This window comes from Tauraco erythrolophus, chromosome 6 (genome assembly GCF_009769465.1).
Source record: "Tauraco erythrolophus isolate bTauEry1 chromosome 6, bTauEry1.pri, whole genome shotgun sequence".
NCBI lineage: Eukaryota > Metazoa > Chordata > Aves > Musophagiformes > Musophagidae > Tauraco > Tauraco erythrolophus.
This window is the reverse complement of record NC_141470.1, coordinates 26,160,022-26,180,644: the sequence shown is the minus strand read 5'-3', so window position 1 is coordinate 26,180,644 and position 20,623 is coordinate 26,160,022. Positions and strand designations below refer to the sequence as shown.

Below are 20,623 nucleotides of genomic sequence, written 5' to 3'. Positions count from 1 at the left end.
TTGTGTGCTGAACACAGGTGTTTGTCTCTTGGAAGCTGCTCAACCACACTCAAGTTCTGTGTCAACCTGTGCTAAAGCACTTCTCACACACAGCTCCTAAAGAATAAGATACATAGGCACATCTGTGTGCTCAGGCACCTTGATGCTCTATTCTCATAACTACATAGACAAAAAAGGGCATATAATGTTTTATATCTATACAAGAAGAGAGACAAACGCTATAAAATACTTTGATGTTTTTTTATATACAAACTAAATGAGATTCTGGGGTTCCCGTGAAACTGTCACTGTGATTCTTCAGGCCAAAAAAGTTAGGTGGTGTTCGCATATGCTATAGCATCCCTTGTCTAAGCAAGATACTAAAAAACAAAAAGTATAAGCATTGCTATACTGAGTCAGACAAAAGGTTCCCTACAGCTTAGTACTCTATCTTGGTACTAAGGGCCCCTCTGAACGAGGGCAAGCTTAATGTGGTTGTTTCTCCAGTGCATGCTCCCTGTCTCCACCACTCTGCAGCTCAGGAACCTCCTGATCTGAAGACAGCCTCCTAGCAAAAAAATGATTCAGCATTCAAGTATAACGGTTTGAAAACACAGTACTAAGGTCTGCATTAACCAAGCTATTTTAATTAAGAGATACGTATATTTTCACACCAAAGTAAAAATAATTGGCACAGGAATATATACACATATATGATCATATACCTGGCTTTCTACATTAATTCTTACCTAAATGGCAACCTATACATAGACAAATGTACATACTTAGTCTACTTTGCCTCTCATTTCTATGTTAAAATTTCGATTCACGAATGAATAGAGAAAAATATCTCAACAGTCACATGGCCCACACATGTTCATCGATTTCCATCCATTACAATGTTGATAGGGAGAGCTTCTATATTAATTGCTGTTCCCTCCTCCTGCCTCCAAAAATGCAAGAGGAATTTTTGAATTATAGTCTCGCGGTTACAGACCACTAAACATATCATCAACAAAAGTTTATTCCATCAACTGTTCTAAAGAGCAATTATGAACTCCAGGCATAAAGGCAACAGATTCTGGGTATTTGAAAAATTGTGGACCATGCCGACATTAGGAAAAATGAAATTAAAACATATTCCACAATTCTAAAGACAAGGGAATAGGGAAGCTTCTCTAGATTCACATGGTACTAAGATAATGAAAACTCAGGGTGCATAGACAAGGAACATGTTTCTAAAATAGGTTATTTTCATAAAAACCACTCAACTTCAGATCAAGCCTTGAATTAATTCATAATTAGATCCAATTTAAAACTTTAAGGGCACAATAGCACAGTATTGAATTGATAAATCACTTACACCATAAAACCACTCTCTTACTTCATAAAAGATTTACGGAAAAACGTAATGTGACTAGTCGCATTTCTTCCACAGCTAAACGTTCTGACAGGCACGCAGGCACATTATTAGGAGTCAGTAGACTAAGTAGATAATCATTTCAAACACATGACTTTTAACCTACTTTTCAAGCAAAGTATTAACAGCATAAGCATTCTGTAGCAATACTAAATACAAAGTCATAAAACCACAAACTTAATTATTTCTAGTTGTGCTTTTGCTCAGACACATGCACATTTTATCTTTCTTTATCAAGCTTCTCATCGGAGAAGAAAATATCTTCTAATCAAAATTAACAAAATAAGAGTTGGTTGTTGTTTTTTTTTCAATATCTTTTTATTTTATAAATATAGCATTCGGTTTACAACTAAATTAACAAAATAATTGGAAGTTAAGGAAAACCTTGCTAAGAATACAGAAACTGAAAGATTAATTTAAATTGGTTAAATAAGAAATAAGATAATACTGCTATTTCATTTTATTTTTTACAATCTAGTTGATTATTATCATTTTCCTTTCACACTTACATTGGCTGGAAGAAGATGACAATGGTATTTGGTATACTGCTATGAAGCTTCCCTGATATCTTTCATCTAGATAGCTGGCTAGCAGCTCTTCATACCATGGTAGAATAGATTAAGAATTAATGTCAATTAAGTACTGAAAGAGATTTGGAGTTTTTTTGTTTCCTTCTTTGTATTTCTACATACAGGCACACTTTGAAAACAGCTGAGATGAGAAAAATGTACCACTAGAGAGCAAACCAGTGTTCTAGATGCTTAAAGATTAATTTCGTTTAAAAGATGATACACATTTAAAACCTAATGCAGAAATATCTGTGCCTTTAGATTGGAAATGAACAGATGTGGTTTTTTAACATCAGATTAATAAAGGTATCAAAAACTCTTCAGTAGGCTAAGGAATAGGTAACAGAGACTGATCTAACTGTTTCAATGTAAGGAACTGCATTGTGACCTGTGATCATACATGATTTCACTGGGCTGCCAAACCCAGAATCCTCTTTTCTTCTGCATCTTGACTTGGTTTTTAAAGTTAAAAGGAGAATATACTGCAGAGATCTGTAAGCAATGGCTGACTCAAGTCCACAGAGCCATTTGTCCACAAAATCTACCAGATAATACTACAACTATCAATATGTTCATTACAGAACTTCTAATACAAAATCACCCAGCTAACAAAAACTCTTTGCAGAAATCTTCATGGAGAGGGCTCCTTGTTCACATACCTATGATCATGACAGTCTGAGCATCCGAAACACGGAAGGTATATAGAAGTCTCTTTGGTTTTTTAAAGACTGCTTTTTTTTCTTCTTGCCCTCACTGCATCTCTTGGAGAAACATCATTGCCAAACTGTTACATTTAGATGGGTCTTAAATGATTTTTAAATTGTCATATTCCAAACTATCACAAAAACACAGACACAACATCACAGTGATGAATGCTAACACTCATGTTCCATGAGATCAAAAGAAGTATAGGAAAAATAAAGTTAACAAATTTTAAAACTAGGTATAGAATTAAATTCTTAAAATTTTAAAACACAATTAAACAGGCATTTAGTTATTGTGTAGAACATGGCTAGGGATGTATCATAAGTTTAAAGAGAAAAATCTTACCTGTTTTACAACAGGGTGTTTTGAATGATTTGTCTGCCTTTCCCCTCCCCCCCATCTTTTCCTACATAAATAATATACAATAAACAAGCTCAGAAAATGGTGAAACTGCTTTTGAAGGTCATACGAGGCAATTTCATTTTGCTCAACTTGTTTTCTATAGCTGTAAAGAGTCTTAAGAGTCTTAAGAGACTGGCCTAAAAAATTAAAAAACTCTGTGTCCTGTACATTTAAAGCAGACTTATTAAAAATACATATATACAACTCTTAATATAACATAGTAATAAGTTTCATAGGTTCCTACATTAATGAGAATGTAGAATTAGAGAGAGCATTAGTGCATCTATTTCAACTGTTTGCCTTTCTTCTTGTATCATGAGAAGTATCCATTTATCATATTTGTGATTTAAAGTGATAGGATAAACTCGAATGTACAATAACTAACTGAACTAACAGCATCACTTCACAGTTTATGAACTTGGTCAATAAAAGCAGCTGAATTAATAAATGCATTTGTGTAAGCCTTTGTAAAAAAAAATAATCACAAAATAATAAAAGTTCACATGACCAAATTAAAAAAAAATCAGCATTAATCCCCTGACTGATAAGCTTTAGAAAAATTAACTGTGACCAGCACTGTTCATCTTCACGCTACTATTTATTTCTTTGCTTGTTTTCTGAGAACAACTTGTTCCTCAGTTTAGCCAAGCGATGTATTTGGCATTAAGCCCAAGCCAGACAAATGCAGACTAATTATTCAAGCATTTTTTAAAAAGGAAAGTAGTTGACAATTGGAATTACCTACCAACATATCAGGCACGATGTCCCAGATCCACAGTCTACAAAAAGGTTTAATAGATTTTTAACAGATGCAGTAGATGCAGTTAAAATTGAGTATTTGTGGGCTTGATACACGTATTATTAAATAAGGTATTACTCTGCTTTAAATTGGTGTCATTTTGGTCTAAAACCCCCTCTACATTTATAAAAAAGTGCAAGAACAACCGGGCACAGTTTGCAGCATTTTATGAAGTACAACATGATGAGCTACGAGTTTGAAAGCTTGGTATTAGAAGAAAATGTCAAGTACTAAACAATGAATAATTTTATTAATAAAATACAGCATATTTTCCTCAAATAAATTGGTGTAGATCAAGAGCAAAAATTTTCTTAAAACTGAAATGTACATTAAATGTTTTCTTCACATGCTACACACAGGGTATCGTGGAAAAATGATTTAGATACTCTAATGGGGCAAGCAATGAGCAGTCATGCAGCTCTCCCAGTTCAGTACCCATGCCAGTGTATCTAGGGAGACGTTAAAGGGAATGTAATGAACACTGCAAATCTACGAAAGCACACGACACAGAGTGCGCAGGCTTAGCTTAACAACATATGACCGATACCACTTCCTTACTTCATCACAGTCTCCTGCTTCTTCAGTATACTGTATGCACTACTCAGCAAAACTTCAGCAGGCACAAAGGTGAGTATCAAGCAGTCCTGCTGCATTTTCTGCCCAACGCCTTTTGTTTGCTTTAGGTCCCAAATATATATTCAGAGTTGACAATTATGAGTTTCAGATGACGTTCTGTAAGGCCAAGAATACCGTAAGTGGTTCGCTTCCGTGTTTAGCATCAAAGGAGCGCAAGAGAGAAATTTCACTGGAGCTATTCTATGTGCTGGCTTCCCAAAACAGAAGCACTAACACTGCACGGAACATGAAAAAAGCTCAATCAATCAAATTGATGGCAAAACTCTTAGAAAGTCCTTTGAATCAGATCCTTCTTTTATCACTTAGTTTTACTCTTTACATTATTGGTGTCAGCAGTAAAAATTATCTCACATAGAAAGAAGGCACCTGAAAATCAGACAAAAAAACTGAACACTAAACGCAAAATGAACTGCTCAATCGCAGTCTTAAGGAAGAATAAAAACAACGACCAAAACGATCAGAATGCTAACTGAAATATGATCAAAGCAAATAAATGGTGGTAACTCTTTGCGCAATGGTTATTTAACTTATGAAACTCTTCTGCTACATAACAGCAATAATAAAAATGCATAGAGTGTCATGGAAAAAACGGAAAAGCTAATGAAATTCACAGAGGTTATTAAACGCACACCAAGCATATTTGGGTCAGTTGGTTGTTGGACTGTTGAGGTAGAGGAGGGACCACTCATGGAGATACTATGTATGCCATGTTTATAGAATGATAGAACGGTTTGAGTTGGAAGGGACCTTAAGGATCATTTAGTTCCAACCCCTCTGCCATGGGCAAGGACACCTTTCACTAGACCAGGTTGCTCAAAGCCTCATCCTGCCTGGCCTTTAACACTACCAGGGATGGGAAATTCACAACTTCTTTAGGAAACCTGTTCCAGTGTTTCACCACCCTCAATGTAAAAAATTTCTTCCTTATATCTAATCTAAATCTCCCCTAGTTTAAATCCATTACCCCTTGTGTCCTATCACTACATGCCCTTGTAAAAAGTCCTCCTCCAGCTTTCTTGTAGGCCACCTTTAGGTACTGAAAGGCTGCTAGAAGGTCTCCCCAGAGCCTTCTCTTCTCCAGGTTGAACAACCTCAACTCTCTCAGCCTGTCTTCACAGGAGAAGTGCTCCAGCCCTCTGATCATCTTCGTGGCCCTCCTCTGGACCCGCTCCCACAGGTCCATGTTCTTCTTGTGTTCGGGACCCCAGAGCTGAACGCAGTACTCTTAGTGGAGTGTCACAATAGCAGAGTAGAGGGGCAGAATCACCTCTCTCAACCTGCTGGCCACACTTCTTTGGATGCAGCCCAGGATACAGTTGGCTTCCTGGGCTGCAAGTGCACATTGCCGGCTCATGTTGAGCTTCTCATCAACCAGCACTCCCAAGTCCTTCTCCTCAGGGCTGCTCTCAATCCATTCTCTGCCCAGTCTGTACTTATGTTTGGGATTGCTCCGACCCATGTGCAGGACCTTGCACTTGGCCTTGCTGAACCTCATTAGCTTCTCACAGGCTCACCTCTTCAGCCTGTCAAGGTCCCTCTGGATGGCATCCCTTCCCTCTAGCATGTCAACCACACCACACAGCTTGGTGTCATCAGCAAACTTGCTGAGGGTGCACTTGATCCCACTGTGCATGTTGCTGACAAAGATGTTAAACAGCACTGGCCTCAATACTAACCCCTGAGGAATGCCACATGTTACAGGTCCCTGCTTGGACATCAAGCCGCAGGCCGCAACTCTTTGAGTGTGACCGTCCAACCAATTCCTCATCCACCAAGTGGTCCATCTGTAAAATCCATGTCTCTCCAATTTAGCGACAAGGATGTCATGCAGGACAGTGTCAAATGCTTTGTACAAGTCCAGGTAGATGACATCAGTTGTTCTTCTCTTGTCCACCAATGCTCTAACGCCATCACAGAAGGCCACCAAATTTGTCCGGCACAATTTGCCCATGTTGGCTGTCACCAATCACCTCCTTATTTTCCATGTGCCTTAGCATGGTTTCCAGAAGCATCTATTCCATGATCTTGCCAGGCACAGAGGTGAGACTGACTGACCTGTAGTTCCCTGGGTCTTCCTTTTTTCCCTTTTTAAAAATGGGGGCTATGTTTCCCCTTTTCCAGTCAGTGGGAACTTCACTAGACTGACATGACTTCTCAATATGATGGACAGTAGCTTAGCAACTTCATCTGCCAGTTCCCTCAGGATCCGTGCATGCCTCTCATCAGGTCCCATGGCCTTATGCACCTTCAAGCTCCTTAGATGGTCCTGAACCTGATCTTCTCCTACAGTGGGCGGTTCTTCATTCTCCCAGTCGCTGCCTTTGCTTTCTGTGACTTGCAGCTGTGTGGCTAGAGCACTTGCCAGTGAAGACTGAGGCAAAAAAGTCATTGAGTACCTCAGTCTTCTCCATATCCCGGGTAGCCAGGTCTTCCTGTTTCATTTGGGAGATGGTCCACATTTTTCCTAGTCCTCCTTTTATCACTGGCATACCTATAGAAACTTTTTTTGTTGCCTTTGACGTCCCTGGTCAGATGTAATTCTCTCAGGGCTTTAGCTTTCCTAACCTGATCCCTGGCTGTTTGGACAATTGCTCTGTATTCCTCCCAGGCTACCTGTCCTTGCTTCCACCCTCTGAAGGCTACTCATTCATGCTTGAGTTTGTTCAGGAGCTCCTTGTTCATTCACACAGGCCTCCTGGTGTTTCTGTCTTATCTCCTCTTTACTGGGATGCATCGCTCCTGAGCTTGGAAGAGGTCATCCTTGAATATTAACCAGCTTTCTTGGGCCCTTCTTCCCTCCAGGGCTTTATCCTGTGGTACTCTACCAAGCAGATCCCTAAGAGGCCACCAAAGCAGTTCCTCTGCTGTTCCCTAGACATTCACTCCTAGTGATCGACAGAGACAAAATAATATTGAAGATGTCTTTTCTTTCTGACCCAAAACGATAACTCTTATGTTCTTCCAAGCACTTAATGTATTTGAATGTACCTTATTTAATGATATAGCTTTACAATATTATTTGGATTATAAAGCAGTATAACTTTTCCAGTATATTATTACATTCCGTGTTCACTGGTAGTTAACGCTTTCAAGAACACATTAATTCTGTTTATACCCAAAACACACACACAAAAAGTACTAACGTAGAGTTAAGTCTAAGTCAGTCAGTTTATTAAATACAGAAAAAAAAAATCAATTAAGTGATTACAGACTTATTTTTGATTCCCTTTTTTCTTTTCTCTCTGAACAAACTTTAAGGACACAGGTAAAAAAAAAACAAATCTAAAACATAAACTGACTTGATTTTATTCATGGTTTCATTTCATCATGTGGAAAATCAATTAAACTGAGATACTGATAGAAAAGTTAGAAAACACAAAGCATTAGATGTAGCTTTACCATTCTGAAGGAGGAAGCTGGCAGTCATTATTTGAAACTCAAAGGAAATCAAATGTGAACAGAAAGTGAAAATAGAATTGTACTTTTATTAATTCATCCAGTCCTAGAGAAAGAGCATCTCTCACTACAAAACTTTCACTCTAGTACTTCATTCTAACTGTGAAAATCAATTTGCCCTATGCAAAATTTTGCACTGAAATTGTGTCAAGTTCAGCAAGCCTGTTGTTTTTCTACTAACTGCCCAGCAAAGCAGATTGAGACCACACGTGATTTCTTATTTTAAGAAAAAGTATTTGAAGTTTGCTTTAGTAATCTCAGGCCAATTGCTCATTTGGGACGGATCCCTTTCTCTCCATGTGACTTAGTCTCTGCTGGTCTTATTTGCAGCCAAATACACTCTTAGCTGGTTTATTAACAATCAAAGGCCAAAAAACATTCAGCATCAATCCATTTTATTTACTTTGAAGAGATGTATCCAATAAATTCTAACACATGTACGAAAGTTAAAATAAACTTAGTTGACCGCCTCCAGAAGACAAATCTGCATCGTGCCTACAATCTGCTGCACTGAACTAAAACCACAGGTGAATAGATCTAGTTCATGGCTTATCTACGCACACAGAATCATACCACTGCAGCTAAACTTATACTGGAATAATTATACCAGCATAAATACCATTATTTTAATTTAATAATTTCAAAACAGGATCACAACCTGGATTATTTCACAGCAGTAGGGATTTTATCAACTGAAAAAGAAAAGGACCAAAGATAGAAAATTACGTGACGATAGTAAACTTATCCAACAGAGTAACCTCAAGTCTCTTTAACAGATCAGTTCCTTCACTCACTCCCTAAATACTACTGACACTTCAGAGTTCTCACATATGACAATAAGGAGTTTGAATTGCACCTTCTAGCATTACACAACATGTACACCACCAGCATCTATTAGATGTTTCCTATTTAATGCACCTCACTTTGAAAACTCCAGAAGGTGCTTACATGCATTATCATCTAAACACACTGAAAGAACTTCGGAACAAAAGTAAACTATAACCCATGCTTTCCACCTTTCAGTCCAGCTTACGCAGCCATAGGCCAAAGCATAGTTGCAGATCAGGCCATCAGGCTACGCACATCCCAGAAGATCTGGGAGATCAAGGTAATGCACATGCAGTTGCCCTATAAATGCTGAAATACCACAGGGCAATAATCAATAGCATTAAGTAACTGCTTTCAACACATTAACTGTAGCACTGAAGAATGTTAAACAAGTACAGTAACAAGTCTATAGCAAGAATTATGCATATGCAAATAGTAATTTCAGAGTTGGAGCTTACTACATCTTCCTGAATTTTCCCAAAGGATGTAAACTTGATTCATGGATTCCACCCTTTCAAGCTTTCAACGCCTAAGGTGAGGAGACTGCAGAGACCTAAGCAACTTACGCAGAACAAATCTCAAAAATCAAATTAAGTTAAGAAAGCTGGTAATCCATACCCTATTTTAACTCATTCATACTGCTTTTATATAATATAGAAAAGTACATGTGGAAGTACACCAAGGCAAAATTTTACATGCATAGATTTTTGTTTTGTTTAATTAAAATACAGTCAATTAATTCCTTTACCTTGCATATGCAGCAACGCATTAAAAATATTTCCAATGAATTGCTGAATTAGTATTACTACTGTTTGAAAGTCAGATAAATTATCTGCTTTCTCAAAGAAAAGTCTCTGCTTAAAAATTAGTATCCCCCTACTCCGTGAGCTGAGGTTTGGGGCCACTGTGTAGACACAGCACAGGAGTAAAAAGCAAAAGGAGTCCTTTATCCAAAACGAGCTTTTGCACCTGCAATAGCATGAGTTCAAATTGGGGGTGTGTGTGAAAGCATGAGTCGGGCGATAAACAGGACAGGAGAAATTACTGCCAGAGCTATTAGGAAGATGGAAATATGATTTCCTCTGTACAACTGCTCTCACCTTAACTTTAATTTCTGGTCTAGAGATGACCTTAAATGTATAAAGGGAAATTAAACATACAAATCTATTTCTTATCATATAGAACACTAGGTGCAACTTCCCCTTTACACAAGAACAGAAAGGAAATAAGGCATTACTTACATCTCTGTATGTTATCATAATATCAATTTTTCAGCAGATTTAGAAAGATGATGGCGTAATACACTAAATATTATTTTAAAAATTGTTTGGGTTTTTTTTCCCACAAAATATGTTTTGGGGCACTGACAGTAAGACATCACTTTCAGAACAAATTTAACATTTGGAATATTCTTAAAAAGTTATTAAACTTCATCTTAAGAATAACATGCTAATATAATACCCAAAGGGGGATCAGATTTCACACTTTAAAAAAGGTACAACTGAACCGAGCGTTTTCATGCTTTGCTAAAAACCAAACGTCAGTGACTCACCAAGCGGCATATGCTTTAACACAGTAGGATCACCAAATCTCCAGTCCAAGCATAAAAATTAAAACTTTATGAATCATGAAGTCATTTTGTTGGCAGTTTTTCCCTTGACTCAGGAAATATTTGTGAATGTTGTGAATCTGCCATCTTACGGTTCGGGATTTTTACAATTTCTTTTTTCTCTTTTTGCAAGGGGGCAGAGAAAGGAAGAGAACGTGAATGGCAGAAAATGGGAGACGTGTGAATTATTACTTATGTGCATTTTCCAGAGTGATATATTTAATCTTACCAACTTCGCAATTGCAACATTGTAACATACATATGCTTAAGAAAATACACAAGAATGATACAATCTTGTAGTAAGATTGTTACAAACAAATGTTGGGGTTTTGTGCTGATCTCATTGAGTAGATTTTCTGTAAAGCCAGAAATGCAGTCGCACAGGCTCAGTTACTGGCATAAATCATTCTCTAATTTGTTGATGGCAAGGTTGGGGAGAAAGGAAAAACTCCCTTGGAAGTGCAAAGCAACGTACAATTTGACCATTAAGTTTCCAAATGATGTGAGTCAACGTTTTTAAAAAAAGATTCTATCTATGGTGCTCTTCCAAGCATTGTTAGTATAAATTCTAACTGCGTAATTGTAAGAAGCACAGTTGAGGTCAGTAGAAGTATCTGCTGAGTCAAAAGTATAAAATCAAGTCTTTATACGCTAAGTGGTAACATCCAGAAATTGCTGTTAGAAATAAGAACCCCATTTCAGCAAACAGTGCGTACACCACACAGAACTATACATACACACATATGCGCGTGTGCATATATATGCATTTTTTGATGGCTAAGAAAGTTACACGCACAGAGTAGCTAAGTTTTATGGGTGAATTCTGTATATGGTAAGTTACAATTCTTCTGAATATCCTTTGGATGTTCAGCAGCTTCTGGCTCCAGTCACCAGAAAAATAAGTTGACTATTTTCTTGTTTGACAGGACAAGGTTTTCTTCAAATCAGTGAGATTTCAAGTGGATTTCAAATCAATGAGAACTGAAGTCCACAGCAATGAGTAAAACACAGTAATGAAAAAAACAAAATAAACAAACCAACCAACCAAAAAAAAAAAAACCCCAACAATAAAAAACCCTTCAGGGCACTGTGAGAGACAAGTACATAGGGATGTTTTGACTTACTCTCCTTCTCCTAACTCCTGTAGATATAAGCAAGTCAGTACGGCATGCAGTTTTATTTGCTAGACCATCTACCTGGCACCTTAAGCCAGACAGAAACATGGATCAGACCAAGCATGTGTTGGAGACAGAAAAAGCTGGAAGGAGAACCCAGTGCAGCATCTCGTATTTCTTTACACTTTCTATTGGTAGGAACTTTAAGTGAGAGAGAAATCTTGCATATTGAACTGCTCTGAGACATACTAAGAAAATATTTAAATGACACCAGCTTTACCATTGTTAATTCATTATTAGACTGCCTCTACTAGTTTGGCCATTTTCCAAACTTTAGCATCTTGTTAAGGTCAAACTTTCGAATGCTTGATTTCTATCTTGGATGAGGAATATATCCTTATATAGCTTTAACAAATGTCACTAGGACAATTAAGTGAGACTAGCATCGTAACAATTCATTAAGGATTACATGGCAAAGCTGTTACCACCTGCATTCACAGCACCAAGTGAGTTCTATTCTCATATTTAATGGAATATCATGTGTTCACCTTCCTCATGACAACAGATATGGAGTATTAATCAAATTAAAGGTAATATCAATCTTTTTGATATATTTTCACAATTTTATATGAGATGATTGCTGATTAAACTGACCAGCATCCATGTAGATAATAAATGCTGGGTCGGTTCAGAATGACAGTACTGCAACAATGCAAAGTATGAGTCACAGATGTCAATAAATAAAATAGTGGTTTATTTTCTATCCAGGGGTAGGAAGTTAAAAATAATCAGCTGATTACTAGAGCCTGTACTTTTCTATGGAAAACTTGTTATAACATGCAACCACCAAGAGATTAAACTGAATCCATGGCTTTCAGAAATACCAGGGATAATATTTTTTTCCTGTAGTCTATAAAGCTTTTACAGTTGTTACATCAATCTTGCACCTTAGGTTTTCATGGGTACCACTGAGATATACCATGTGAGTACAATCTCCTTACTTTTCAGGTAGCATTTATTTACAAATTATCCTGTTAACAAAGAGCTGAAGCAGGAATGAAGAGATCCAGAACGACATAAGTCATTGGACTTTGGTTGGACTTGATGATCTTGAAGGTCTCTTCCAACCGAATGATTCTATGATCCTAAGTAGCCTTCTCAGACCCAGCTTGATTAATTATGTCAAGGTTCTTCTATTATTATGCAAGAGGCTCAAAATAAGTTCAGTAGTTCTCCTCTAGCATTCACAAGTTGATAAATGAGTTTGTTTTCACATTGCAGTTTAATTAACCACAGAAACTTCCAAGTTAACTCCAGTTTTTTTGTGAAGATGGTTCTGCCAAGTCAAACATCTAATCTGCTCTGGCTGAATTCCAACCAATCTTGTATATCAGCAAGGTTTGCCTGGTGAAAGCTACTGGTAAAGAAGTAATGCTTCGGTTTTGGAAATTCAATCTTATTTTTGTTTGAGTTATATAATTTGGTTAAAAAAAAAACAAACTTGAACTGTATTTAACTTTCAAAACTACTGTCCAGATTTCATTTCAAGTCCTGAACACTATGTCTCATGGACTGGTTGTTTAACGAGGCATGCATCTGAATGGTTAAATCAGTATTACTTTCATAGTCCAATGGTTCACGAGCTTATGTTTCCTTACAGATTGTACATGTGCTGAATTCTTGTCTAATGACCATGTAACAGGGCACGTTCAATTATTCTCTTTGGGTTTTAGAAAGAAACAGGAAGTTTTGCTATAAACAATGCAGTCATAGAATAAATTTCACCACAGCAAGTTCATCTGAAAAATATGCATTCCTTACAACACAGCCAGGAATGGCATTATGAGAACCAACATCCTGCTGTGCTCAGGTTTTTTGTTTCTTGGTGGTGTTTTGTTGTTTGCTTTTTTTTTTTTTTTTTTTTTTTAATTAATACTTAGGCAATATAAGAAAAAACCCTTTTAGTTAATACTGGATGTTCTGTGATGAGCATTACTTGAAAGATGTGGATAGTGAATCAAAAGCAGCTGCTAGAAACCACAGGATAAATAACAAGTTTGCTAAATTTAGTATATGTTATGAGATACATAGAGTGGAGGAAGAGTCAGCTATTGTAAATTTTTATCAACTGGGAAAGAATTACTATAAAATATTTCACTCTCTACTTATAAAATAAAGGAAAGATGACAGACATTAAATAATAAAATATTTAATAGGAAGATGTCAGTTTATCTACTCTAAAATCTAAGACTAAAATACATCTAATTTTTGGTATACATTTCTGCTTTTAACTTCTTTTAATAATCTACAAAAATATCCACCTAAACTGTAGAGTTAATGAAATAATAACAGCTATTATTGTCTGGCTTCCAATTGTGCCTAGAAAAAGCACAATATTATTATTACTATGCTGTATCATTTAATCATTCTACAAATAGGGTAACATTTCAGATCCAGTATTAAATAAACAGAGTACATTTGGATGACAAACAGCGTTTTCTTAAAATAATCCATAATGTTGCAGTTCTTCACTAAAAGAGTAAAAAAAAAACCCTACTTAGCCATCTATTTAATCTTAACTAAATTTAATATACTCAATGCCAAGGTTTTACTTATTTTTTGATTTTCATGTGGGAAATAAAATATTTAAAAACATAACAATGACTGTCCACAATTACAGATTGGATTAGATTTTCCCTAGATTCTAGCTTCTAAAGATTCCAAGTATTATGTCATAGCAGAGATTCTGTGAAGTACTTTACATCAAATGGGAAACAAAATGTCTATTTTTGAAAGTCTGATGCTGCCCAGAAATAATTAAATACATGTTTAAAAACAAACACCGCCAAGTAGCTGACACCCAAAATCTGACCTACCTAAAAACTAAAGAATATTCTGTCAGTTTCAACATCTTGCCATTTACAGCCACACAAATCTTGCCAGTAAATGCACTTACAGAAATATGTATACACATAACAGCATACTTGCACACATTTGTCCTGTGCTGGCCTGACCCAGCTGGCCAGCAGAGGGAGCAGAAGTTACTAAACCTTTTTCCTGGAACAAAGATCAGAATCATTCATGCAATGTCAAACATGCAAGTAAATGAAGGGAACACCATCTTGGCTGTTCCATTAAAATAAAAATATGTGGTCAAGAAAAAAAAATTCTATGAAATGCTGTTGGTTGGTGGTGTGGTTTGTTTTTTTTCAAAGCAGATTAAAAAAAAACCCCACAAGCAAGTACATCAAGCTTACCTTTGTGCAAAAATACATGCATTTTTGTATGACAGAAAAATACATCCTTACCAGAAACGGCAAAACGTTTTCTAAAGTTTTCCTCTATAACATTAATCTATTGTTTCTAGACACCTTTTTCTGCATTTTTGTTACTTCTTGTAAAGTTTTTACCTGCAAGTTAATCTCTGCTTCATAGAACGTTAAGCAGGAACAGTAGTGCCTCTCTGAGTCAATATCAGTCAAAACCACCACAAAGAAAGTTGGCTGTTTTCTCTCTTTCGAAAGCTGCCATCCTCCAGGCTGACAAAACTAATGAAACAAAACAAAACAAGACACATAGTTAAGCAGTAGTAGCAATGGTTTCAAGAAATATGAAAGGTATTTTTAAACAATATAACAGAATATTATCTGAAACAAGAAGCTCATGTCATTTAAAGTGAATATATGTAGCGTAACAAAATTTGGAGAAAATGGGGAAAAAAGCAATCGATCTTGGAGTTGGCAAGACTGATACAAATCTAGCTCTATAGACATCAAGGGAGATATAATAAACTCTACAAACAGAAGATGTGTTCCTTTGAATTCAGTATTCAAGAGGAAACAACAGGAATAAATTGCACATTATGCAGGTTTCATCTACATAACAGGTTAGATTTTGAAGCTAAAATTTTTGTGCCTTGGCACGTGTCTACATTTTTACTTTCTCCATGTATTTCTCCACTAATTTAGCTAATCAAATACAGATAATTCCATACCTACTTGCAAAATTGTTCAATACTTACCCCCACAAGAGACTTATTTATAGAGCAGTATTTTTCACCCATTTATTTATTACCTCTACAAATTTTACTGTGTAACATTTGAAATTTGGTAAGAGTTCACACTATAGGAGGGATATAAGTTTTGCCACCCCTGTGAAAAATATGGTCAAGTTTCATGACAAGTCTCAGGGACAAAGAAAAATCACTTCCTTCTCGGACTCAAAGAGGCTGCAGTTCTCCAAATACTTCTTATGTACTTAGAATATAACATGTTTCCAAGCTCCTGCAGTAATGAGCAGACTAAATATGTGCAATAGTTAAAACACACATCAAATAAGCCTAACTTTTTTCGGTATTTGTTCCTTCAAGCTGACCAGGGCCATGGCAGTGCAAGTCACCAGAACTGAAGACAGCAGTTCTGACCTCAGAACAAACACACACAAGCAGCATAAACAAAAAGAGAACTACAAAAGCTCAAAAGCAAAGGGAAAAGTGTATGTTTTTTCTTCTTTTTTAAATGACTGAAGTACAACATTGTTCAATCACTTGTTCCAAGTAATGGAAGAGTGTGCTGAAATTCAGAAATCAGTTTGATGAAGATTCTTGAGACGGCCTTTATGGAATTTTGTATTCATTGTTTCTTTTACTTAAAGTTGAAGTCACATATACGAAAAATTCACAAGTACACTATTATTTGCAATATTATAAACTTAGAATTTACACAGGGTGAGGTAATAGCCCCTGTATGTATTAGGAATAAAAAAAAAACCAAACCAAAACAACAGAATATTTCTAGAATTGTTAAACAATGCAGATACTAAAGGAACCAGAGAGAGAGGTCAAAACCTCATGTTTCCAGCAATTGCTTCTTTTCCCTGGACAGCTGCTAAAAACTGAAAGAGTCTGAAAAGTTGTAAATAAACATTTACTACAGATTCAGCTTTAGAACCTCCACAATAAAACATGGGTAGTCTTAGGTGAACAGCAGTTAAAACTCTGCCTCTGATATACAGTTTATTTTATGATCCTGGGAAAATTTTCAAAACCAAAGTTTTCTCATGTTACATTCTTCATATTCTAGATAGTCAGCTTAACACTTCTGAGTCTGTACCCTTAGAAGTGCTAAGCACTCCCTCTTGCATCTGAGAATAACCACTCTGAACATCAAAAGTACTCTGAGAAAAGACATCCTAGTCATTCCACGCTAAGCATCCAGTATTAGTCCATGATTTTGATAATACTGGCCTAATCTCCCTTTGTTTTTTATCCGATGTCAGTTAAAAATAAGAAGATACCACTAATAATCTTGCAGGACTGCTATAAAGATAACGTAATATGGTCAATATATACAGATGCTATAACAAAAGCATCATTAAAAAGGTTGACAATAAAATCATTAGAGTTCTGTATGGATTGTAGACTTTAGGTGGTGTGTGGCATACGAAGCCTGGAATCAGTTGCTCAAGATGACAACCCCAAGTCTGAATAGCTATTTGTTCAACAAGTATGAACCAAAATGCAAAGAATGTAGTAAGATTCTGTTATTAAATAAAAACTGTCAATAAATAAAACCATTAAAACTGAATCATCCATACAAGGTAGGCCAAATTAAGGTTGCTTACACAGTCCTCCTTCTGGCACTTCTTAAGCTCCAAATGCTTGAGTTTACAATCTTAACACTCTTTCAAATCTGCCAAGTCTACCAGTTCTGACAGAAGATCCTTACTGGTGCCATTGCCCTTTAGCTTTACGAGTAATTTCTCATCTCACACCTGTGAGTAGCAATCCATCAGATTTCTGAGTGTCTGGAATTCCTGCACAAAGAACCATTCTGCACGCACTAAACATCACCCTACTGAAGGCACAGAAGAGCTGGTATATCCAAATATACCACAATCAATGTATTCTGCAACCAAATGACAAATATATGAGCTTGGGATGTGACTTATGCATAGCTCGTTTTCCCATGATACACACAGAATTCTACCAACTTTGAGGTATTGGTAGGTTCATTTTGAATATACTTTTTGCATTTATTTTAAAACAAAATAATTTTTTAAGAATTCTTTTTATTGTCATAAGCCATTATTAGCAGGCCTACTACATAAAATTTATACCAACATCTGCCCTGAAAACTAAGAAACACAAAGGGAAAACAGCTAAATTTTGAACTATCAGAAGCGACTGTTGATCTCAGTAGGCTGCTCTCAACAGCAATCTCTCAATCTTTATGCGTGTCTAAACCCTACTCATGACAATGAATTCCTTCCAATTTCAAAATGATCTTGTGTATAAGCGTACGCTTTCCACATTTAATTACTTTACTAGAAAACAACAATTAGTGATTGTTAAGGAAAACAGCTGAAGTAGAGTACACCCACTGGCTACACAGAGAATCTGTCTTCAAATAAACTGGAAGGAATTTATAAATATAGACATTGAGGATGAAGAAAGACAACATGCTCCTCCAAGAACTTAAACAATGAGTGATTCTCGCTTTCCTTAAAATAAGGTAATAAATATTAGTGTAATATTTGAAATGCAAAAACATTGAGAAGAACTTTCCAAATTAGTATAAATACAAGCTACTATCCAGTATGATTACCAGCAGTCTGGCCACTAAGAACAGGAAAATGTTTCCTTACCAAACCAGATGCTATACCAAAACAGAGAAAAGCACCACTGTGAATGTAATTCAAATGACATGTGTTTCTTCAGTAAACAAGAAGAAAACCAGAAGTTTCAAAATGAACACGCTCCCATATTGTTTCACTTATTTCACTTACTTGCCAGAATTCTGAAAATGAGAAAGAATCAGATCATCCAACCCACTATTTATAGAAATAAACCTCTAATGGTGGCAAGTGCTTCAAATCAACTACACATTACAGCTGATTGCCTTCTAAAATCTGGTAGAACTATCCAGAAGTTGCACTGAAGAATACGTAACAGAAATATTTAAGGTGCTGAAATGACATTTCAAGCATCATTTGAAACTGCAAGTACCCAATGAAGCAAAGAACTTTCTGTTAATTATTCCCACAAATGCTTTCAGACTAAACAAGAAATCAGACATTTAAAAAAGACACACAGTGTTTTAAAACAGTGTAGCTGGGTTTGTTACCTCTAAAAATTTTGTACATTGCCACCACAATTTCTCTCTAAAGTCTAGATGTGATTAATGAATGTTTAGGTGACATTTGTTTCTTCTAATTTTTATAAACCAAAAATGTCATCTTTGCTTGAATCAAAATTTGTTCCTCCTTTCCTACCTAGAGCCACAGCTGTACTCCTACTCTTTGCCCTGCCTATTAAAATAAATCATTTGTATACATCAGCATATACCTTAGAGATACTGTATATAGCTTTGGTGTCTGGAATCACAGAATATCCAGAACTGGAAGGGACCAACAAGGATCGAGACCAATTCCTGACTCCATGCAGGGCAATCTAAAAGCTATACCATGTATCTAAGAGCATTGTCCAAACGCTTCTTGAACACCAATAGGCTTGGGGTCATGACTGCTTCCCTGGGGAACAGTTTAAAGTCTGAGGAAAAATTGAAGACAATGTAAAAATTGTCACAATTTCTATTGAAGCACTGGAAGAATTAGGATGTAAGAAGATGGCTTACTGGATACTGTGTGAAGACCTAAATACTATTATTATTATTATTATTATAATGAACAGTATTTATATATTGCTCACGTTTCATTAGAGAAAAATTTTAGTCATTTGTATCCTTATCATGGCAGAACTATATTATTTGCTCTCCACATCTGTTGATTATAAATTACTCATTTGCTGAATTGCACATTAGAACCTCGTCATTTACCTCTGGGCTTGCACCCTGAGCACAACCAAGTCCATAACAAAAACCTGAACAAATATTCTAGTTGGGTCTGTGTAGCTACAGACAGGAAGACTGCTCTCTTTGCACTTTACATTGTTTTCCGTATCAATGATCCGGTCAGCTTTCCATCAGAAATCCACTACCTCTGATGGCACTACCAAAGTAGCAAGGGGAAAAAACTTGTTCAGAAAGTTTATGACATGATACGTTCTTTGCAAGTCATCTGTTGAAAGCATTTTTTGGAGAACTTTTACAGAACAGAAACAAGATCTGTGATACACCATTACAGAACACTGCATTTAAATAATTAATTATATTTAAAATATATTGTCCTACTGTATATTAAAATATATTGTCATGCTATATTTTAAAATACATTGTCATACTGTATATATCTGTGCACCTGTTTCTTCTTAAATAAAATCCAAAACTATCTGGATGCACATAAAATAGAAGATATTTGAACTCTATTGACAAAATTTGAATTAAAAGATCCTAAAATGACTTTAGAATTTAAAACATCTGACACACATATCTACCTTCCTTTCTAGTTTAACTCTTTCACCAAACATTTGATTCTTCCTTGGATCACTCTGGGCATAGAGTTTCATTTTATCAAGCCTGCTTCTGTAGGCTTTCTTTGACTTTTCAAATAACTGTGCTTTGTTTTCAACATGTATCATCATAAACTTTTCTACAAACCTCCCCGAAAATAAAGGACGATGTTCTGGACATTATGTGAAGGAAGTCTGTTCCATCTGGACTTGCATGACCTAGCACCAGCTGCTGAGTATTTCACCATTTCACCATTCACTTATGTACGGAATTTTGGCAAAAGGAATTTTCTTTTTCAGATGCATACCTCTACTTAAAACAAAACAAAACAATTAAAATGCTCACTGGCGTAATAAAAAAGCAATGTGATGAAGCTGTAAATCTAAGGAAATGCTTGAAGCTTTGGGGATATCTCTGAACGTAAACAGAATACAAAACATACACTGACTTTTATAACATCCTCCTGCTTTTCAACATCTTGTATCTTAAAAACTGTGTATTTATTCTTAGCCTAGTCTAAAATAAAACTAGTGCACTTAAAGTATACTCCAAATTATTCCCAGATAAAAGCCCGTTTCAAGTGTTGTAGAAGATTCTGATGATCAACCATAAACAATTACACTAACTTATAAAGAAAAAAAAATAGCTTTAATCATAAAAACAATAAAAAGGCCTTTTCTCCCCTAGAACACAATGA

General features: G+C 36.1%; 1 protein-coding gene across 1 annotated transcript in view; it reads right to left on the bottom strand.

Annotated features, from left to right (window-relative positions):
* SBF2 (SET binding factor 2) overlaps positions 1 to 20,623 on the bottom strand; it is a 282,057-nt gene that overhangs the window by 149,621 nt on the left and 111,813 nt on the right. The window contains exon 3 of the mRNA XM_086612941.1: positions 14,929 to 15,066. Coding sequence (XP_086469067.1) covers positions 14,929 to 15,066 — 138 coding nt within the window. The remainder of the gene's footprint in view (positions 1 to 14,928; positions 15,067 to 20,623) is intronic.